This window comes from Serinus canaria, chromosome 27 (assembly GCF_022539315.1).
Source record: "Serinus canaria isolate serCan28SL12 chromosome 27, serCan2020, whole genome shotgun sequence".
NCBI lineage: Eukaryota > Metazoa > Chordata > Aves > Passeriformes > Fringillidae > Serinus > Serinus canaria.
The window spans coordinates 320,021-341,802 of record NC_066340.1 but is presented as its reverse complement, the minus strand read 5'-3'; the positions used below and the strand labels follow the sequence as shown (position 1 = coordinate 341,802).

Sequence of the window (21,782 nt, the reverse complement as noted above, 5' to 3'; positions counted from 1 at the left end):
CATGCAGAGCCCTCCGGGCGCTGGGCACGGGGCCATCCCTGCCACCTCCTGTCCCCGCGGGGCTGCGGGGGCCGTCCCCGAGCTCCCTGACCGGCCGTGTCCCCCCCGCAGCGGCTCCCGCCGTGACGGCCGAGCTCGGAGCCCCGGCCTCGCAGCCCCGACGGGAGGGGGGGCTCGGCCCGGCGCCCCCTGCCCCCTCTGCTCGCCGGCCATGGGCAGCCACGAGAAGGACCCGTGCTCTCCGAAGAGGGCCCTGTCCCGCTCCAACAGCACCGTGTCCTCCAAGCACAGCAGCGTCCAGCAGGTTTGCCTTTGCATTCGGGGGGCTCACAGTGACCGCGGGAGGCTGTGGGGGCTGGGGGTACCCACTGTCTCTGCCTGGGGATGAGGTGGGCAGCAGCCTCTGGTGTGAGGGACCCCCACGCTGACCCCTGTCCCCGCAGGGCTCGGAGAGCTGGGAGGTGGTGGAGGAGCCCCGGGGCAGCCCCGGGCAGCAGCCGCAGCGGCACGAGGGGTACCTGCTCAAGAAGAGGAAATGGCCCCTGAAGGGCTGGCACAAGGTAACAGGCAGAGCTGGCACCAGGAGCCGTGAGCCCGGCTGCTCCTGGCAGGATTTGGGCGGGGGGGGTGGCTGTAGGGGCTGCTGTCTGCACCCCCTCCCCAAACAAACCTTCCCCTCCATCCCCAGCGGTACTTCGTGCTGGAGAACGGGATCCTGAAATATTCCACCACGCGCCAGGATGTGAGTGTGTGCCCAGGCTGTGGCCACGCAGCCTCCCTGGGGGCTCAGGGCTGGGGACACCCCCATGGCCCCCTGAGAAAGGGGGGTCTGTCCCCTTGACGGGCGCCCCTGGGCCCCCCAGGTCCTCAAGGGCAAACTGCACGGTGCCATCGATGTCCGGCAGTCCGTCATGTCCGTCAACAAGAAGGCGCAGAGGGTTGACCTGGACACTGAGGACAACATTTATCACCTCAAGGTGCCGCTGGGAGGCTGGAGCTGGGGTGGCACGGGCTTGGGGACATCAGGTGGTGTCCCCTCCAACTCGGCCCTGTCCCCCAGATCAAGTCCCCGGAGGTGTTCTCCAGCTGGGTGAGCAGCCTGTGCTCCCACCACCACGGCGAGCGGCCGGGGCCGTGTCCCCCGGGGGGTCCCACGGGGACCAGCACGCAGGTGGGTGACAGCTCGGGGTGACAGCGCCAGGCAGGGCCTGGGCGAGTGGCTCCTGACAGCGATCAGTGCCCTCTGTGCCCCGCTGCAGGGCCAGTGGACGCGGATGCTGCCCTCGGGCAGTGCCCCTGCCCTGTCCACGCTGGCCAGCTCCCGGGACAAGGTGAGCGCCTGGCTGAAGGACAGCGAGGGGCTGGAGCGCTGCTCGGCCGGTGAGTGGAGCCCGAGGGGCCGTGTGGGGCTGGGCAGGGTCCTGTGCCCCCTCCCTGACCCCTGTGCCCCTGGCAGAGCTGTCGGAGTGCCAGGCCAAGCTGCAGGAGCTGACGGGAATGCTCCAGCACCTGGAGGCCCTGCACCGCATCCCCTCGGCCCCGCTCATCTCCGGCGGCCAGGTGAGAGGGACGGCCACGTGAGGGAGGGGGTCCCGAGCCCCCCCTTCCTGGGGAGGGTCTGGCTGCAGCCCCCTCCTCTCCCTCACAGCCCTCGGCTGCCACGGAGAGGCCCAAGAAGGGCCGGAGGAGCACCAAGATCTGGTGCACGCAGAGCTTTGCCAAGGACGACACCATCGGCAGGGTGAGGGTGAGCCGGAACCCCCACCCGAGCTCTGCCACCACCTGGGCACCCCCGGGTGAGCCCACTGAGCCCCGTGTCCCCCCCAGGTGGGCCGCCTGCACGGCTCTGTCCCCAACCTGTCGCGCTACCTGGAGCCGTCGCAGAGCCAGCTGCCCTTCAGCGTGCCCCCGGAGTACAGCCAGCTGCAGCGCAGCTTCTGGGTGCTGGCCCAGAAAGGTGCGATGGCCCGGGGGGCTGCGCCTGGCCGGGGGTTCCGGCGCGGGTTTTGGGGTGCCTGACGCCCACCGTGTCCCCCGGCAGTGCACGGCTCGCTGAGCAGCGTGGTGGCCGCGCTGGTGGCCGAGAGGGCCCGTCTGGAGGAGATGCGGCAGGCGCTGGACCGGCAGTGCCCGGCCCCGCGGCCCGGCAGCGCCGGCACCGCCGGGGTGAGGGAGCGCCTCGGGTGCTGCTCCGGGGTCTCAGCAGGGGGCTGGGGGTCCCCTGTCCCTGCCAGCCCTGTCCTGGCTGGAGGGGACCGGCCGGGGGGGGCTCGGCTCAGCCTCGCCCTTCCCACAGCCCGCCCTGCGCCGCTTCCACTCCCTGTCCGTGTCCTCCGACACCACCCTGGACTCCTTCGCCTCGCTGCACCCGGATGAGGTCAGGGGGGTGGGATGGGGCGGCCTGGGGGTGCTGTGGCCCCCCCGGGGCGGGGGCTGAGCCGGTGGCTGTCCCCACAGCCGGACGCGCTGCCCGCCAAGGGCCGGGAGCAGCAGCTCTCCAACCGCAGCATCGTCTCGCTGGCCGACTCGCACACCGAGTTCTTCGATGCCTGCGAGGTTTTCCTCTCCGCCAGCTCCTCTGAGAACGAGGTGAGGGGCTTGGGGGGCTCTGCTGGTGGGGGCTCTGCTGGTGAGGGGGCTCTGCTGGTGAGGGGGCTCTGCGGACCCCCGGCCACCCCTCGCTGCTCTGGGTTCATCTGTCCCCTCTCTCTCCCCCGTCCCACGTCATTAGCCAGCCCGAGAGCCGCTCCCCGTGTCCCCCCCAGCCCCTGGATCCCCCCCGCTCCCCGTGTCCCCCCCAGCCCCTGGATCCCCCCCGCTCCCCGTGTCCCCCCCAGCCCCTGGATCCCCCCCGCTCCCCGTGTCCCCCCCACCCCCCCGCAGCCCCCTCCCTCCCCGCTCTCGGGGTCTCCGCAGTCTCTGAGCCCGGGGGCGGGGGCCGGGTGCTGCCGGTGCCCCCCCCGCCGCTGCTCCCCCACCGGCACCCACCCCCATCCCGACACCCCCATCCCAGGATCCCGGGCCTCATCCCACCCTTTCGGGGGGGGCCTTCCCGGTAGCGCCCCACCCGCCCCCTCCAGGGGGTCCCCCCCACATCCCCCCCGTCCCCCCGGGACCCCCGAAGCCGCCGACGGTCCCTGCGCCTCCTCAGCCCTCGGAGGACGAGTCGTGCATCAGCGAGGTCACCACCAGCGTCTGCGAGGAGCCCACCGAGCCGGGGGGGCCGGGCCGCCCCCCGACAGGTACGGGGAGCACCGGGGAGGGCCCCGGGGAGGGCACCGGGGAGGGAGGGGGCACCGGCGGAGGTGCGGGAAGGGAGAAGCGAGGCGGATGCAGCGACACGGGACGGGGGGAACCGAGGGGAAGGGGCAGCTCCGGGGAGGGGTCGGCTCCGTCCCACCGGCCGCTGCCCGGCAGGAGCGGAGCGCCCGGGGCTGCCGGCGGAGCCGCCGCCGCTGGAGCCGCCGCTGGAGCTGCCGGGGCCGGACCCGCGGCGGAGGAGCCGCCTGCCCGCGCCCCCCGCGCCCTCGGGGGACGTGAGCCTGTGGGGGCTCCTGCGGAGCAGCGTGGGCAAGGACCTGTCCCGCGTGGCGCTGCCCGTGCAGCTGAACGAGCCGCTGAACACCCTGCAGCGGCTCTGCGAGGAGCTGGAGTACAGCGAGCTGCTGGACAGGGCCAGCCGCGCCCGCGACCCCCGGCAGCGCCTGGTGAGGGGGGCAGCCGGCACACCGGGGGGACCGGGAGAGCGGGGGGAAACGGGACACCGGGGGAACCGGGACAGCGGGGGAACCGGGACAGCGGGGGGACCGGGACAGCGAGGGAACCGGGACAGCGGGGGAACCGGGACAGCGGGGGAACCGGGACAGCGGGGGAACCGGGACACCGGGGGAACCGGGACAGCGAGGGAACCGGGACACCGGGGGAACCGGGAGAGCGGGGGGACCGGGACAGCGAGGGAACTGGGACAGCGAGGGAGCCGGGACACCGGGGGAACCGGGACAGCGGGGGAACCGGGACACCGGGGGGAAACCGGGACAGCGAGGGAACCGGGAGAGCGAGGGAACCGGGACACCGGGGGAACCGGGAGAGCGGGGGAACCGGGACACCGGGGGAACTGGGACAGCGAGGGAGCCGGGACACCGGGGGGAGCCGGGACACCGGGGGAACCGGGAGAGCGGGGGAACTGGGACACCGGGGGGCAGTGGGGACACGAGGGGGATTTAGGGGAGCCCGGGGCAGGAGGACACGAGGGACTTTGAGGACAAGGAGGGCACGGGGAGGTCCAGGGGAAGGGGGTGCAGGGGGCTCATGGGGTGTGGAAGGAGCTCAGGGGGTCACAGGGGGCACAGGAGCGAGGGGACATGGCTGGGGGCCATGAAGGACTTTGGGGACAGGCCACAGGAGGTGGGGGGGCTCAGGGGACTCAGCAGAAGTTTGGGGGACATGAGGGGAGTTGGGGAGTTTGAGGGTGTTTCAGGGAGCCCGAGGTCGTGTGGGGACAGGGAGACTCTGGGGGTTTGGGGACACTGGGGACCCTGAGGTTATGTGAGGACAGGGAGAATTGAGGATTTTGGGGACATTGGGGACCCTGAGGTTATGTGAGGACAGGGAGAATTGGGGGGCACGGGGGGACCCCAAAGTCGTGTGGAGCAGGGCGACTTTGAGGGTTTAGTGTGCTCAGAGGTGCTTGAGGACACACGGATCTCCTGTGGGGACGGGCAGGGCGGGCGTGTGCCCGTGCGGGGCGCGGTGGCAGTGTCGCGGTGGCCATGGTGACACGGTGACACGGTGACACGGTGGCACGGTGGCACTGTGGCAGGTGTACGTGGCCGCCTTTGCCGTGTCTGCCTACGCCTCCACCTACTACCGGGCGGGCAGCAAACCCTTCAACCCCGTGCTGGGCGAGACCTACGAGTGCGTGCGGCCCGACCGCGGCTTCCGCTTCATCAGCGAGCAGGTGGGCACGGGCGGGGGTCCCGGGGGGCACCCCGGGGCTGGGCGGGGCGCTGGCACGTCCCTCCTTGTCCCCCCAGGTCTCCCACCACCCTCCCATCTCCGCCTGCCACGCTGAGTCCGACAACTTTGTCTTCTGGCAAGGTGAGAGCCCGGGAGGGCGTCGGGCACCGGGAGGGTCCCCCCAGGGTGGGGGGCTGGGGGTCTCACCTCCTCTTCTTCCTCCTCCTCCTCCTCCTCCTCCTCCTCCTCCAGACATGAGGTGGAAGAACAAATTCTGGGGCAAATCCCTGGAGATCGTCCCCATGGGCACCGTCAATGTCCAGCTGCCCAGGTGAGACCCCAGCCCCACAGGTGGGCCCCCCCCATATCCCCGCCCCCACGCCCCCCACCCTCCGTGCCCACCCACGAGGGCGTTGCCCGCAGGACCGGGGACCACTACGAGTGGAACAAGGTGACCACGTGCATCCACAACGTGCTGAGCGGGCCGCGCTGGATCGAGCACTACGGCGAGGTGCTGATCCGCAACACCCGCGACGCCTCCTACCACTGCAAGCTCACCTTCTGCAAGGTGTGCCCCACCCCTCCGTGCCCTGACCCCGCCCACCCACCGCCCTGACCCCGCCCCTCTGCATTATCACCCCCTGGCCCCCTCAGCTGTGGCCCCGCCCCATCACTTACTTGGTAATTAAACGCTCTGTTGGTGCCCCGCCCCTTGTCTGGCCCCACCCATCATGTGTGGCTCCACCCCTTCCCAATAGCCCCTCCCTTTCTCCACTGACCCCACCCCCTAGTGCCCCACCCTCTCTCAATTACTCTGCCCATCACTCATGGCTCCGCCCTTTCCCCAGTAGCCCTGCCCTTTCCAAATGACCCCACCCATCATAGCCCCACCCTTTCCCAGTGACTCCACCCTTTCTAGAAAGCTCCACCCACCACTCATTGCCCCCCCCTTTTCCAATAGCCACACCCTCTCCCAGTGGCCCCACCCTTTCCCAGTGACCACGCCCCTTTCCGATTACTCCACTCTTTCCAGAAGATTCCTCCTCATTGCCCCGCTCTTTCCCAGTGGTGACAACGCCCCTTTCCAATTACTCCAGCCTTTCCAGAAGGTTCCTCCTCATGGCCCCACCCTTTTCCTATGGCCACACCCTTTTCCTACAGCCAATGACTGCACCCAGTTCCAGAAAGCTCCTCCCATCACTCCTGGCCCCACCCTTTTCCTATGGCCACACCCTTTTCCTACAGCCAATGACTGCACCGAACTCCAGAAAGCTCCTCCCATCACTCCTGGCCCCACCCTTTTCCTATGGCCACACCCTTTTCCTACAGCCAATGACTGCACCCAGTTCCAGAAAGCTCCTCCCATCACTCCTGGCCCCACCCTTTCCCCACTGGCCCCACCCTGCCATAGCCACACCCTCCCCAGCCCCGCCCTCCCGCTGACCCCGCCCCTGGCGCAGGCGCGGTACTGGGGCGCGGGGGCCAACGAGGTGCAGGGCGCGGTGCTGAGCCGCAGCGGGACGGCCGTGGAGCGCCTGGCGGGCAAGTGGCACGAGGGGCTGCGCCGCGGGCCCGCCCCGGGCCAGTGCGTCTGGAAAGCCAGTAAGGACCGGGGGGACCGCCCGGGGGGGGGTACCCCACCTTGGAGGGGGTCTCTGAGCGCCCCCACGCCCCCCACGCAGACCCCATGCCCCGCGACCACGAGAGGAGCTACGGCTTCACGCAGTTCGCGCTGGAGCTGAACGAGCTGACGCCGGAGCTGCGCCGGGTGCTGCCCTCCACGGACACGCGGCTGCGGCCGGACCAGCGGTCAGCGGCGCGCCGGGGCCGGGCCGGGGCGGGCCGGGGCCGGCCAGGTGCTCACAGCCCCGTGCCGTGCTCCCCGTGCAGGTACCTGGAGGAGGGGAACGTGCCGGCGGCCGAGGCGCAGAAGCGGCAGATCGAGCAGCTGCAGCGGGACCGGCGCCGCGTGATGGAGGAGAACAACATCACCCACCAGGCTCGGTTCTTCAGGTCCGGGGGGCTCCCGGGGCTGGGGACCCCTGCATTCGGGGCATGGAGAGGCCTTCTGGGGGTCCTGAGGGCCGCTCTTGGCTCAGGGGATGGGGGCTCTTATGGCATGGGGAGACCCTTCCCAGGAGTCTTGGGAGCACCCCATGGCCCGGAGGGGTGTGGGACTTCCAGGGGGGCGTGGGGCTCGCAGGGACTGGGGAAAGCCCCCCTCGAGAGCCCTGAGGACCCCCAAGGCTCAGGAGGATGTGAGGCTCTCAGGGAAGGGGGAACCCCCCCATGGGAAGCCACCCCACGGTTCGGGGAGATGTGGGGGATTTAAAGGAATGGCGAGACCCCTCTGATGGTTCTCGGGGGGCCTTGGGGCTCTCGGGGAGTGGGAAAACCCCCCTGGAAGTGCCAACCGTGCCCCCACCCCACGCCCAGGCGTGTGACAGATGCCAGTGGCAAGGAGTCGTGGGTCACCAACAACACCTACTGGAAGCTGCGCCTGGACCCCGGCTTCTCCCACCTGGACAGCGCCGTGCTCTGGTAGATCCCCGGCCCGGGGGGTGCTGAGCCCCCCCAGCTCCTCACGGCAGTGCCCAGCAGCGGGGCTGGTCCCCCCAGCACTGGGGGTGCAGACCCCCCCCCCCCCTTTCCGAGCCATTTTGCCGCTGTTTCAGTAAAACTGTGATGTAAAAATGGGAGGGGGGCACTGGCAATGCCTCCCCCCCGCCCCGGGGCAGCGCCTTGGGGACACCTGAGGCACTTTGGGGCAGGGGCTGGCAGTGCCCCCCTGCCCTGGGGGCACAGGATGATAAGGGGGGGGTTAGGGGGTCGCAGGGTGCCCGCGGGCGGGAAGACCCCATTGCCCCCCCCCCCCAAATTGTGCACAGGGGCTGCTCTAATAAAGGCTGTGAAGAGTTGGGGTGTGCAGAGAGATTCCTTCTCCCTCCCACCCATCGTTACCCCCGGGGGGCTCAGGACCCCCTCCCAAATCAGGCTGGGGATGCACAAGTCCCCCCCCACCCCCTCCGTGCCTCAGTTTCCCCCCCCAGGCGCACAGAGCCGTGTCCCACAGTGTCCCCTTTATTGCGATATGCTGCTGCCCCCCGCCCCACACCGGGCGCGGGGGGGGCTCAATAAATACTTCAGCATTAACCCCCGTCCCTTAAAAACCACCCACACCCAAAACCCCCTCCCCACCGTCCCCCCCCGCCCGTCCCCTCCCCGCCGGCCCCCGCCGCCCCTCCGGGGTGGCACCGGGGGCTGATTGTCAGGCCGAGCCCCCCCGTGCCAGCCGTGCCAGGACGTGGGGGTGGGTGACACCCAGATTTGGGGTGTCCGGGAGGTCGGACCCCCCGCTCGCCCCCCGGCGCGGCTCAGTTGCCGTAGTAGCCGTAGTAGCCGCCGTCGGCGAGCGGGTCCTTGTCGTAGGTGTCGCCGTTGCGGGGCGGGGAGGAGCTCTCGGTGCTCGAGGGGTACGGCGACACCCGCCGCCGCTTGCACTCGTACGGCCCCGAGTCCGACGAGTCCCCGGCGGCCAGGGCGGCGGAGGGCTCGGTAGCCCAGCCCTCCGGCTCCTTGCCCTTCTCCTCGCGGGGCTCCCGGTACCAGCCCAGAGCCGCGGCGCCGCCCTTGGGGCCGAACTGCCCGGGGCTCCAGCCGCCCGCCACCCCGAAGCCCCCCGGCCCCTCGGGGTAGTAGGGCAGGGCCGGGTGCGGGGCGGGGGGCAGCGCCAAGGGTTTCACCCCGTAGGGCACCAGTTTGCCCCCCCCGTAGCCCCCCTCGAAGCCGCCGTAGTCCAGCGCGCCGGGGGCGGGGGGCTGCTGCGGGGGGAAGTACCAGGGCGGGGGGTCTTTGGGGGGCAGGGGCAGCGCGGCCCCCCGCTCCCCCCCGAAGAAGCGGCCCGGGGGCAGCGGGAGCTGCTCGGGCAGGAAGGGCTGGAAGCGCGGCGCCGGCAGCAGCTGCTGGCAGCCCGGAGCCTCCGGCGGGGACGGGGTCAGGCGGTCGCTCTCCGAGGCCGCGTACATCCTGGGGGAGGGGGCGCACGGTGGGCTTTGGGGGGGGTCGCTCCTTTGGGAGGGGAGCGGGGGGGACAGGAGGGAGAGGGGAGGGGGCACTCACGAGTCGAAGTTGTCCCGGAATCCTTTGGCGAAGGGGTTGTGGTCGATCTTCAGCTGGGTGATCTGAGGGGAGGGGGCTTTGGGGGGGCTGCTGGCAGCTGGTCCCTCCCCCGGGGTGTCCCCTTCCCCCCATCCCACCAGAATGCCACCCTTGGCCAGGGCTGGGGGGCTGGGGGGGCTGGGGGATGCTGAAGGGGTTTGGGGGAGGGGTACTGGAGTGTGTGGGATGGTCCTGGGGGGCAGTGGGGAATCCAGGGGGAGGCTGGAGGGATCCAGGGGGAGATCCTGGGAGCCTGAGGGGACACAGGGGGAGATCCTGGGAGCCTGAGGGGACACAGGGGGAGGTCCTGGGGGTCTGAGGGGACACAGGGGGAGGTCCTGGGATGCTGGGGGAAGGTTCTGGGAGGGATCGGGGGGTGCTGAAGGATCAGGGGTGGTTCTGGAAGTCTCAGAGGCCTCTGGGATGCTGAGGGGATGCAGGGGGAGGTCCTGGGATGCTGAGGGAATGTACCTGGGGTGGCAGGGACGCTGCAGACGGGGGTGCTGGCAGGCAGGGCCGGCCTGGGGGGGTGCCAGGGGGGTCCCCCCGAAGCCCAGCACACCCTGGGTGTGGCTGGGGGGGGTTAAGGGGCTGCTCTGGGGGCGGGTTTGGGTTGCTGTGGTGACACTGGGACAGCCTGTCTGGTTCCGGGGGGGACTCTGGGGGGGGTTGCAGGAGTTTTTGTGATGTTGGGGGGTTTTTGGGGGGGGTGCATGCCGGGGTCGGGCAGGGGGTCTCGCACTCACGTCGGCGTTCTGGTAGGCGGTGACGGCGATGAACTGGGTCTCGGGGAAGGCGAAGGTGTGGGTGTGTGGGGAGGGGTACCCGTCCTCCCCCTCGCCCTCCTTCACCTCCGTGACGTGCAGCCGCGGCTGGTACTTGTGCAGCGACTGCAGCACGATCATCTGTGTGGGGGGGGGGGGGGGGACAGCGAGCGGTCAGGGGGGGTCCCAGCGAGCTGCCAGGGCGGCGGGACCCTCCCCTCACCTGCCCGACGTTGTTGGAGGCTCCCTTGTTGTTGGTGAGCTTCAGCTTGCCGAAGGAAACCTCCTGGCGCATCCAGTGCGCGCCCGTGTTGGGCGAGTCGGGGTGCAGGTACAGGCGGTTCCCTGGGCAGGGGACAGCGGCCGCGGCGTCACCCCCAGCCCGGCAGGGGCAGGGGGCCGGGGCAGGGCGGGCAGGGCCCCTACCTGGCATGCTGCCCTCGGCTTTGCCGCACTGCACCCACTTGCCGCCCTGGTAGCGCCAGTGGTGCTGGTCCACCAGCACCACGTCCACGCAGACGCTGTAGTGCGCCGCGGGGTTGAGCCCCGACAGGCTGAAGCTGAGGAAGGGGAACATTCGCCTGGGGAGGGGACAGAGGCACAGACACTGTCACCCCCGTGCCCGGCCCTTGGTGCATAGGGTGGGTAAAGGGGGTGGGTGGTGATGGGGAAACTGAGGCAGCGCGGTGCCCACCCCCCGGCCGGCCGGGTGCCCGTGAGCAGCTGAGTGACCCTGGCAGCTGGGGGCTGCTGTCGGGGCCGATCCCCCCCCCCCCCGGTATCTTCCTCCCCCTCCCCAAGCACCTTCCGGCTCGGAAACCAACACCGCTGCTATTTCGGGCTGGGCGCCAGCCCGCGCCAAGGGCAGGAAGGGGACACGGTGGCACCGGGGGGACCACGGGCCGGCAGCTGCCACCCCCCGGGGCTGCGCCCCGCTGCCCCCCGGGGGTCCCCTCAAAGTGGGCCAGGAGAACTCTGCTCCCTGCTCTGCCCTCGTGCCCATCGCTGGCCGCTCGCCCCAGTAGCCCCAGTAGCCCCAGTGGTCCCAGTGGCCCAGTAGCCCCAGTAGCCCCACTAGGCCCACTAGGCCCAGTAGCCCCAGTAGCCCCAGTGGCCCCAGTGGTCCCAGTGGTCCCAGTGGCCCAGTAGACCCAGTAGCCCCCAGTGGCACCAGTAGCCCCAGTGGCCACCTCAGGTCGGTGTCGAGGCCTCCAGCCATGGCTGCGGGCCCCGGCTCGGCCCCCCCGCGGCTCCCTGCCGTGGAATTTTGGCAACTTCAGGAGCTCCGGTGGCCGGAGCTGGACACCGGTGTGTGTGTGTCCCCCCCCCCGCCCCATCAATGTCACCCCCGGCAGAAACCCCCCCGGGCACCCCTCAATTCGGGGCCACCCCCCCCCCCAGGGGAGGCTCACCCCGAATTCCTGAGGGGAGGGGGCGCACGGGGGAAATGGGGGTCCGGGCCCCCCCGCAGGAAGCGGGGCCGGGGCAGCGCCGGGGGAAGGGCAGTGGAAAGAAAAGTCAGCGGGTGGAGGCTGACTCAAAACCGCCCTTGCGAGAGAGAGGGGAATAGAAAAAGAAAGAGAAGAAAAAGGAAAAATAGAAAGAGAAAGAAAAAAATGTGAGAGAAAAAAAAAAAAAAAAGCCAGAAAAAGACAAGAGAATAAAACGAAGATTGAGAAAAAGAAGGGGAGGGGGAAAGGAAGAGAAAATAGAAAAAGAAGAAGAAAAAGGAAGAGAAAAATGAAAAATAATTGAAAAAATAAAAGGAAAAAATGAAGAATAGGGAGGAGAAGAGAAAGAAGGAGAAGATAAAGACTAAAAACAAGAACAGAGAATAGTAAAAATAAGAATAAAAAGAAGATGCAGAAAACGATAAAGATGACAGGAGAAGTGAAAAGAGAAAGAAGCGGAGCAGGCAGCGGCCGTGGCGAGGAGCTGCCCGCGCTCCGCACCGGCGCTGGCCCTGAGCACCCCGGTCCCCCCGGGTCCCCCCAGGTCCCCCCGGGTCCCCCCGGGCCCTCGCAGACCCCGCTGTCCCCTCCGTGTCCCCAGCGGGACCTTCCCCGGGCTCGCAGCTCCTCCGCAGCGAGCTCAGGGTGTTCCAGCCGCGGGTTAAAAATCGGGACCGCTCTAAAACCCTCCGGGAGCTCGGAGGGGCGGCCGGGGGAGCTCCCGGCTCTGCTGCACCAGCCCAGCTCTGCAGCGAGCGCAGAGGAACAAAACAGCTCCCCTGGGCTGGGTTTTTCTGCCTTTCGCTCCCACAGCGCTGCCAGCCGAGCCCCGGCGCTCACACGCTGCCGCCGCCGCCGCGGGGAAACCGCACGGGCCGGGCCGGGCACGGCAGGGCGGCGGCGGCACCGAAACCGCGCCCGCCTCGCCTTTATTTTTAACCCCCGGCCCCGCTCGGGCAGGACTCGGCCGCCCCGGGCCGGGCACTGCGGTTTGGGAGGTGCCCCCAGGGCCGGGGGGCACCGCTGGTGTCACCCTCGGGGGGTTGAAGTGGCGGCGCTCGGGGTTTGTCCCCGTGCGAACCGCGTGGGGACAGCCAGGGGACAGCTGGCGACAGGGGACACTGCGGGTGGGACACACGGAGGGTGGCCAGGTGGGAGCAGGGGAGGGCCGGGGGCTCCAAACCCCCCAGAGCCTCCCCAGCCCCCGGCCCCGGCAGGCTCGGGGGGGCTGCGGCTTCCTGAGCCTCCCCCGGCGACAGCGAGGGGACAGCAGGAGGCACCGGGGCCGCGTGGGACAGGGGACAGGGGACAGGGGACATGGGACATAGGACACTGGACACGGAATATGGGACAAGGGACATGGGACAGGGATATGGGACACTGGACAAGGGGCATGGGACATGGGACAAGGGACATGGGCCAGCCCCCGCTGCACGGCACAGGACACGGGGCTAGGGCTGGGTGACATGGCATGGTGGTGGCAAGGCAATGCATGGCACCGTGACATGGCATGGGGACATGGCGCGGTGACATGGAACAGTGGTGACACACCGATGCATGGCATGGGGACATGGCACAGTGACGTGGCAGTGCACGCCATGGTGCCACAGCACGGTGGCACAGCCGGACGAGTCCCAGTGTGCCTGGTGTGCCACCGGTGACACACGGTGACCCGGCAGGGCTGCACAGGTGACAGGCGGTGACACGGCAGGGTGGCGTGGCACGGCACATCTGCACAGCCCAGCTGCACGGCCCGTGTGGGTGACAGGGCACAGCTAAATGTCACAGCGCGGCAGGACACGGTGACAAGTCACAACATGTCCGCACCAACCCTGCCAGCCTGGCACTGCCTGTCCCCAGCCCCTGCCAGCCCGGGACAGCCATCCCCAGCGTCCCCAAACGGAGCTGCCACCTCTGCTGTCCCTTCTCCTGCACGGCCACCCCTCACACCCGTCGGACCCGTGTCCCCAAAGCCACCCCGGTGTCCCCAAAGGCAGAGAGAGCCCCTGCACCCCCAAAGGCAGCGCTGGGCCACCCCCAAGTGCAGGGACAGCCCTTCTGTGTCCCCAGCGACAGGGACAGCCCCTCGTGTCCCCTCGAAATGCAAAGCCAGCCCCTCGTGTCACCTCAAAGCACAGGGACAGCCCCTGTGCCACCCCAAAGGGCAGTGTCAGCCCAGCCCCTGTGTCACCCCAAAGGGCAGAGCCAGCCCCTGTGTCACCCCAAAGGGCAGGGCCAGCTCTGTGTCACCCCAAAGGGCAGTGCCACCCCAAAGGGCAGTGCCAGCCCCGGCAGGAATTCCCCGTGCCCGGCGAGTCCTCGGGGCTTTCCGCGGGGATCCTGCCCTGCCAGGGCCCGGGAGCAGCAGGGACACAGTGGGGACAGGGACAGGGACAGGGACGGGGACGGGGACAGGGACAGGGACAGGGACAGGGACAGGGACGGGGACGGGGACAGGGACAGGGACAGGCGCAGGAAGCCACCGGGGATGTCTGGAGCGGGCTGGTTGGGCTGGCTCAGGCCGGGCTGGCATGGCTCGGGATGGCACGGGACAGCAGGAGCGGTGCCAGCAGGGTGACCCCCAGCGCCACCGTGTCCCCCCCAGCCCCAGCTCCTCCGCGGGGGTCGCGGGGGGCAGCACCCCTCAGCCCAAGCCGGGAGGGCTGCAGAGCCCGCCTGCCCGGAGCCCCAGCCGGTTTGGGGGCAGAGCCCCCCCCGGACCCCAGCCGGGTTTGGGGTGCAGAGCCCTGCCTGCCCCGGAGCCCCCAGCCCGGGTTTTGGGGGTGCAGAGCCCTGCCTGCCCCGGAGCCCCCAGCCCGGGTTTTGGGGGTGCAGAGCCCTGCCTGCCCCGGAGCCCCCAGCCCGGGGTTTGGGCTGCAGAGCCCTGCCTGCCCCGGAGCCCCCAGCCCGGGTTTGGGGGTGCAGCCCCCCCGGGTGCCGGTTTTGGGGCTCTCGGCCCCCTCGAGCCCCGCCGGGTTTTTCCTGTCGCGGCAGCGCTGCAGCCCGGCCCCGCAGGCCGCAGCAGCAGCTCCGGGTCGGGGGAAGCGGATGTGCTGTGGCTCTGGGTTTGAGGCTCTCCCCGGGCTGGGCTCGCCGTGAGCCCCCCCTGCACCGAGCAAGCCCCCCCTGAGCCCGCGGCCCCTCGCGGTGGGGGATGGAGATGGGAAAAACCCCAAAATCGGCGATTTGGGGCTGGGAGATGCAAGCAGAGGTGCAGCGAGGCGGGGGGGGATAGGATCTGTGGGCCCCCCCCCAATTTCCAGACCCTCAGCAGCGGCTCCTGGTGCAGCAGGGAGGGCACTCCCCCAGAGAGAGCAGAAAAGGAGGGAAAAAAGCGGAATTTCAGCTCATTCCTGCAGGGCCTGAGGGGCGGCGGGCAACCAACAGCAATTTGGGGTGGCCGCCACCCCCGCCACCCCCTGGGGACGCGTCCCCCCCTCCGTGCCGGGCTCGGAGCATCCCCGGGCAGAGCGGGGCCGGGCTCGGCCGTGCCAAACCAAGCGGCCCTAACGTGTTTAGACTTCCAGCACATCCAGCAGGTCGGGCTCAGCATCGAAGTGACACCATCTGTCCCCCGGCCGAGCCGGCGAGGGGCGCGGGCACAAAGGGACCCCTGGGCGCGGGGCTGGGGCTGGGCAGGGGGGGCAGCGCGGCAGGAGGGGCTGGGGGGGGGGCTGTGCCAGCTGCTGGGGGCACAGAGAGGGGGTGCAGCCCTGATTCACCCTGGCACGGGGTTTGGGGGCTCCTCGGGGGGATCTGGGGGTGGCTGGGCTGTGTGTGATCCCTGCCGTGGTCCCATGGCCTGGGAGGGAGACCCCAAAGTGCAGCCCAGGGTGGGGCTCCCCTCATCCTCATCACCCCAAGGTGGGCTCCCCTCATCCTCATCACCCCAGGGTGGGCTCCCTTCATCCTCATCACCCCAGGGTGGGGCTGAAGGACGGGGTCAGCGTGTTGGGCTCCCCTTGCCCCACGTCGTGGGGACTCCACAGCCCCACAGGGCCTGCGTGGCACCCAGACCCCCCAAACTGGGGTTCTGGAGGAGCCCCAGAGATTCCCCCACTCCTCTCCAGCCCCGGGAGCCGCAGCACGGAGGGGACAGAGAGTGCCCGGCTGTGGCGTCACCGAGGGCGTTTTTGGCAGCCAGGACGGGGCCAAAGCGCTGCCCCTCCCCCGGTCACAGAGCACGGGGGGCTTTCCACCCCGGAGAGGGGACAGGGATGGGACAGGGTGCCCCCCACCCTCCCGCGACGCTCTGGGGCGGCAGCAGCTCCTCTCCACTTGTTGCAGCGCCGAGCTCCGGATCCGGCCCGTGGGCTGGGGCCGGATCAAAGCTGCCTGCAGGCCCCTGGCAGCGCCACCACCTCTGCCACCTCCCTGTCCCCGAGGGTCCGAACCCCCCTGTCCCTCCCTGATAGAGGTGGGGACACCCCCAGACCCTTTTCTCCTTCCCACAAGCCTCAGCTCCCCAAGGAAACAACACCAGGGGACCTCTGGGACGCTTTGCCGCCCCCTCCCCGGCTTTTCTTGAAGCCCACGAGGGGACGGGGGTCCCCTCTCGCACCCCCAGCTCCACAAACACCTCCCACCCTTCGGGGGGACGAGGCAGGACCCCCCCAGCCCCTCACCGTGCCAGCCCCGGGGTCTGTCCCACCCCCTCACTGCGGTGTCCCCACCCCGGTGGCCCCACCGGACCCCCGCCATCCCCGGTGCCGGGTGGCGCTGCCCGTTTCTGTCCCCGTTCCCCCGGTGCTCTCAGGTTCCCCTCGGTGTCCCCACCCTGTCCTCTCGGTCGCCTCACGCGTCCTGCCACAGTTCCCTGTCCCCGCACACCCCGGTCCCGCCGGTCCCCGTCCCCGCCAGTCCCTCCCAGTGCCCCGCCGCCCCCAGCTCCCTGTCCCCGCTGTCCCCGGAGCCCGCCGGAGCCCCCGGCTCACCTGCCCTGCTTGGTGATGATCATCTCGGTCTGGTGCTTGTGGAACTTGGCCCAGAGCGGGTAATTGTTGAGCATCACCTGCACCTTCCCGGCCGCGCGGTACCCGGGCAGGGCACAGAGCGGGGGGCACAGCGGGCTCCCCCCGCCGCCGAAACCACCCTCGGCGCCCGCGTAACCTTCCACCGGCGCGGCGGGAGGCGGCGGCGCCCGGTAGGGCGGGCAGGGCCCCAGGAACCGGCCGCCGAAGCAGCCGGGAGCGCCGTAAGGGAGCGGGGGGGCTCCCGGTTCCGGTCCCCCTCCATCACCGAAGAAAGCGGCGGCGGCGGCGGCGGCGGCGTCCCGCGGGCCCGGCGGCTCCTTGGCGAAGCTGGCGGCGGCGCTGAGCATGGGGGCGGCGGGCCGGGGCGCTCCGGTGCCTGGCTCCAGCGCGCCCATGGACGGGCGGGGGGCGCCGGCCCCGCTCAGCCGCTCATGGGGGTCCCCGCCGGCGGCGGCCCCGGGACGCGGCGCCGGTCAGCGCTGCCCGCCCGGCCGGGCTCCCGCCGCCCGCTCCATGCCCGGTGCTACCGGGGGGACCCCGAGCGGCTGCGGCCCCGGGACAGCCAAGAGGGAGCGGGGACAAAAAACCAACCCGGCAAAAATACCCGAAAGCAGCCGGAAAAACCCCAAAAGTGCCGTGGGGGGCTCCGCGCCCGGTGCCGGTGCCGGTGCCGGTGCCTGACGCGCTCCACCTGCCCGTCCCCGCGGCCCCGCGCCTCTTATCCAAAGAAGCGGCTCCGCCACCGAGCTCCGCCCTGCAGCCCCTCCCCAGCCCCCAGCGGGGCGGGCCGGGGGCGGGCCGGGGGCGCCGCGGGGACCGCGACACGCGGGGGGCCAGCCACGGGACGGGGGACACGCGGAGGGGACGCGGGAGCGCGCGACAGGCACAGGGACAGTGTGGGGACAGAGGGACGGGGGGGGCCACGCTCCTGTCGGAGTTTTGGGCTCCGGGGGGACGCAGGGAAGGGACAGCTGGGGTCCTGCCCTGCCCTGGGGTCACTGCAGTCACTGGGGGGGTGACACGCCTGGGGGTGGCGCTGAGGGCCCGGCCCCTTCTGGTCTCCCCTGCCCTTCTCTGTTTTGGGGTGGGCTGAGATGCCCGGGAGGCTCAGCCCAGCCAAGCCGTGCCACCCCCGAGCCACCCCCGAGCCAACCCCGTGCCACCCCCGTGCCCACCCCCAGGCCAGGCCATCCCGGCACCTGTCCTTGACCCCCAGGGAAGTCCCGGTGTCCCCTGGAGCCCCCCCAGGCCCGCGGTGGCCGCTGCCCCTGGCCGGTGGCCAGCCCCGCTCCCGTCAATAGTTTCCATTCCCAGCGGCGCGGTGACACCCCCAGCGCACGCAGGGACGGGTGGCACTGCCACTGTCACCCCTCCTGGCAGCTGGGGGACCCCTCCGGAGCTGCGGTGGGGACGGGGGGGACGGGGGAAGCCGGGGGGCGGCACCGAACCCACACCGGGACCCCCGGGGGTCAGGGTCAGGGTGGTGACCCCTGGGGACAGGGGGGTGGGGACAGGGGACAGGAATGGGGACAGGGATAGGGAGGGGGACGAAATGAGGATGAGGATAGAGATGGGGACAAGGGACAGAAATGGGGACAGGGACGGAGGACTGGGTATGGGGACAAGGACGGGGACAGGGATAGAGATGGGGACAAGGGACAGAAATACAGGATGAGAATGACAGAGGTGGAGATGGGGGCACAGAGAAGGATGTGGCCCGGGTTGGGGACAGGTCGGTCACAGGGACCGGGACAGGGATGTGGCCCGGGATGGGGACAGGTCTGTGCACAGGGACAGGGATGTGGCCCGGGTTGGGGACAGGTCTGGCACAGCGACAGGGACAGGGATGTGGCCCGGGTTGGGGACAGGTCGGTCACAGGGACAGGGACGAGGATGTGGCACGGGGACAGCGCTGCATCTCCCGGAGCGGCCCAGCAGGAGGAAATGGCGAGTCCAGGATGGGCAGGGCGGCCGAGGGGGTGGAGGGACGGCAGGACGGGACCCCCGGGTCCCCCCAGGCTCGGGGGTGTCCTGGGCTGTCCGGGGGTGTCTGGGGGTGTCCCGGGGGTGTCCGGGGGTGTCCCGGGGGTGTCCCGGGGGGTTGTGTTCTGGCCCAGCAGACACAGCCGAGCCGCCGTTCGTGCCAGCTTTGCCCCTCTGCCGTTGTTCAGAGGCGTCCCGGCCTCCAACCTCTATGCAAAGCCCCCCCTGGTGACCCCCACCGCCCCCTCCCCACTCTTTCCTGCTTCCCCGAGGCTGGCAGTGGGGATGGCACCCCCCCGTTCAGCTGTCCCCACCCTCCCGGGACACCCCCAGACCACCAGGGCGCTGCCACCCCCTCCCCACCCACCGAGCGGGGACCCCCACGCCGAGTCCCCGAGTGAGAAAACGAAGGAAACCAAGGAAATTTCCAGAACTGTTTTCTTCTAGGAGGGAAAATAAAGGCCGGAGGGGGGTTAAGGGTGGGGGGAGAGACTCATTAACGGGGGGGGGACAGCGAGCGGCGGGGCACAAGCGCTCCTGACGTCACCACGCGCTAATTCGCTCCCGTTTTACCATCGCCGCCGAGGATAAATTCACAGGGACACCCCCCCGCTGAGGGAGCAGCCGGCCCGGCCACCCAGAGGGTGTCGGGCTCGCCAGAGTCCCCTCCGTGGCCACAGCTGGGGACCTGCCACCGCCACCCCGCCTCCCCCTCGCCCCGGGGCTCCCGGTCCTGGCCGGTGCCAACAGCGGGGTCCGGAGGGGCGGCACAAGGAGCGCGGCCCTGTCCTCAGGATGTCACGCCCTTGAGTCTCCCCCTGCCACCGTAAAGTGACACCAGGGACACTGGAAGACTCCTGGGGAGATGGTTGTCACAAGTGTCCCCATGCAGGGAGGGCTCGCGCAGGGCCAGCAGGGCCAGCAGGGACAGGAGGGACAGCAGGGACAACAGGGACAGCAGGGACAGCAGCGTCCTGAGCGTCACCTTGAGCAGCCACCAGCTGTCCCGCTGGCCGGCCACAGGGATGCTCTGGGACACCCGGGACCCCTCTGGGACACAGCGTCCCTTGGGATGGGACCCTCCGAGCCCGAACCGGGCCCTCCACAGAGAGGGACCCACCGGGATTGGGGCTCAGGACCTCCGGCACTTCCTCGGGCTTAAATCCCCTCCTGTGCCGGCCCCGTGCCTCAGTTTCCCCTCCGTGGGTGGCTGATGTCACGCGCACGTCGCACATCCCTGGGGTGGCCGGTGGTGGCCAAGGCCAGCACGGAGTGGCCGCCGTGCCCGGTCCCTCCCGGCCACCCTCGTGGCTTTGGCACTCGCCGAACGCCCTCGCAGAGGGGCCAGGAGGAAGTGGCTCGGCTGCAGGACACATTTGTCACCAAGGGGGACACATTTGTCACCAAGGGCCACCTCCTTGCAAAGCGGCGGAGCCAAGCCCGGCATCGCCCCGTTCCTCAGTTTCCCCCGTCCCTGGGGTCTGCAGCGCCGGCATGGGGTGGGGGTTGGACCCTTCGTGGGGGGGGTCATCCCGGATTTCCCCTGTCCCCTGTCCCTGTCACCTCTGGGCAATGCCACCACCCTGCATGTCCCCACTCCCGGGCATCATCCCGCTGGTCCCGGGACCAAAACCCCCAAAGGGACTGGGCAGGGGGTGGCACCCAGCCGGGGGTGCAATTCTGAAGTCCCCAGAGTGTCCCCAGAGTGTCCCCAGAGTGTCCCCAAAGTATCCCCAGAGTGTCCCCAGAGTGTCCCCCCCTCCCTCCAGCCCAGCCCCCGGCGGGTTCTGCCTCTGCCCTGGAATTTGGCTTCTGGGGAACGAGGGGAAACTTGCGGGTAATTTTCTTAGTCGGTGGCACCGTTCCTGTTTTCATTATTAAAATGAGCACGAGGGCACCGGGCACCCGCGGGGGCTAAATTTGGTCTCGGGGAGAACCAGAAACGCTGCCCCCACCCCGGAGGAATTTGCATCTCGCGGCTGCTCGAAGGCAGCGCGGTGAGGGCGCTCCGTGGAGGCACGAATCGCAAACCGCAGGGCCCCCGGCCCGGCCCGGCCACCTGCCGCCCACCGGGGCGACCCCCGGCCCGGCCCGGCCACCTGGCGACCCGGCCGGCACCGGCACGGGGGACCCCGCCGGGACGCACCGCCCCCCCCGCCGGGAGCCCCCGAGAGCCGCGCTGGGAGCCCTCCCTGAACCCCCCCCTCAGGGGTCCCACCTCTCAAAGTCCCCTCCTGGCCCTCAGCCAGGCCCCCCCGAGCACTTTGTCCCCCTGGCCAGGCCCCCCAGGTCCTCTGGGTCACCTCTGGGTCACAGCGGGGAAACTGAGTCACGGCTGGTGCCGAGCGGGCAGAGCCAGTGCTGGGGGGCTTGGGGGGCTCAGCTCCCCCCTGGAGGGTCCCAGCCGCTGGGGAGCCCCACGGCGGGGCGGGGGGCGAGGGAGGGAGGGGAGTGGGGGGTAGTGGCGAGCCCGGTTCCCCTTGAGGACCCTCGGACCCCAACTCCCGGGCAGCGCTGGGAGGATGCTCAGCCCCGCCGGAGCTGGGGGAGGGGGCACCCGAGGGTGACAGGGGTGGGTGTCCCCACCAGGGCCAGGCCTGGGCCAGCCGGGGGTGACAATTCGGTGGCAGCTCCTCGTGGGGGGGTGGGTCAGCGGCCCGGGCAGGGCGAGCAGACGGCTCCTTAATCTCGGGGAAGGAAGCGGCTCTGGTTACGGAGCTGCCCTCGGTGTAAAAGGAGAGCGACAGGAAGAAAAGTCATTAACATCGTTCCAGCCGCTGCCATCCAAAACCCTCCTGGTGCTGAGCCCCGCGCCGCCAGCACCGCTGTCCCCGTGCCCTCTGTGCCCCCCGTGCCCCCTGTGCCCCCTGTGCCCCCTGTGCCCCCCGTCCCCGCTGTCACTGCGCCCCCGGGGAGAGCTGTGCTGGATGGCACCGGGAGTCCCACCAGGAGATGTCCCCAAAACCCCTCCCTGGGGTGGTCCCGCTGTCGGGACTCCGCAGTGAGGGGTCCCTGGTCCCTCCTGTCCCCTCTCCCCCGGAGAGCGACCCGCGCTGGGCTCCGCTCCCTCCTCCTCTTCCTCGCCCTGGCCGTGGCAGCCCGCGTGGGAGGCGGCAGCGAGCGCGGGCAGCTTCCCACCGTGTCCCGGCTCCGTGACACCGTGTCCCTGCTCCGTGACACCGCCCCGGGTGCCCCCGCGCGTGGGGCGGGAGCAGCGGGGGCATCAGTGGCTGCGTGGGTGTGCAAGGGCGCGCTGGGGGTGTCCGTGGGTGTGCAAAGGTGTGTGACGGGCTGGGGGGGCTGGGTAGGTGTGCAAGGGGGGCTGAGGGGTGTGCGAGGGGGTCCCCGAGTGTGCGCGGGGGCCGGGTGGGTGTAGGGGTGTGCCGGCACCGCGGGTGTGCAAGGGCGGCACCGCGGGTGTGCAAGGGCGCAGCTGTGCCCGTGTGCTCGCATCAGGACGCCACCGTGCGCGGCTCGGGGGGTCTGCGGCCCCCCTG

At 70.4% G+C, this 21,782-nt stretch overlaps 2 protein-coding genes across 4 annotated transcripts; one reads left to right on the top strand and one right to left on the bottom strand.

Moving 5' to 3' along the window:
• Position 1: 1 nt before the first annotated feature.
• OSBPL7 (oxysterol binding protein like 7) lies at positions 2 to 7,874 on the top strand. 2 transcript variants are annotated; one of them, XM_050985853.1, is made up of 22 exons: positions 2 to 304; positions 444 to 560; positions 689 to 742; positions 864 to 977; positions 1,061 to 1,171; positions 1,260 to 1,380; positions 1,457 to 1,560; positions 1,649 to 1,741; positions 1,828 to 1,957; positions 2,042 to 2,166; positions 2,297 to 2,377; positions 2,458 to 2,589; positions 3,152 to 3,242; positions 3,418 to 3,707; positions 4,820 to 4,957; positions 5,034 to 5,097; positions 5,209 to 5,287; positions 5,380 to 5,524; positions 6,417 to 6,558; positions 6,639 to 6,765; positions 6,847 to 6,969; positions 7,393 to 7,874. In XM_050985853.1, the coding sequence occupies exons 1-22, from the start codon at positions 2 to 4 to the stop codon at positions 7,499 to 7,501; spliced, it is 2,793 nt and encodes a 930-aa protein (XP_050841810.1). In that variant the 3' UTR covers positions 7,502 to 7,874. The 2 variants fall into 2 exon arrangements, with proteins under 2 accessions (XP_050841810.1, XP_050841809.1); XM_050985852.1 differs by having other exon boundaries at positions 1,649 to 1,747.
• Positions 7,875 to 8,205: 331 nt separating this feature from the next.
• TBX21 (T-box transcription factor 21) lies at positions 8,206 to 16,978 on the bottom strand. 2 transcript variants are annotated; one of them, XM_050985890.1, is made up of 6 exons: positions 16,264 to 16,978; positions 10,305 to 10,459; positions 10,102 to 10,223; positions 9,861 to 10,019; positions 9,076 to 9,137; positions 8,206 to 8,982 (listed from the first exon to the last, which is right to left on the bottom strand). In XM_050985890.1, exons 1-6 carry the CDS (start codon positions 16,695 to 16,697, stop codon positions 8,331 to 8,333), a joined length of 1,584 nt encoding a protein of 527 aa, XP_050841847.1. In that variant the 5' UTR covers positions 16,698 to 16,978; the 3' UTR covers positions 8,206 to 8,330. The 2 variants fall into 2 exon arrangements, with proteins under 2 accessions (XP_050841847.1, XP_050841848.1); XM_050985891.1 differs by having other exon boundaries at positions 10,305 to 10,438.
• Between the last annotated feature and the right edge of the window lie 4,804 nt (positions 16,979 to 21,782).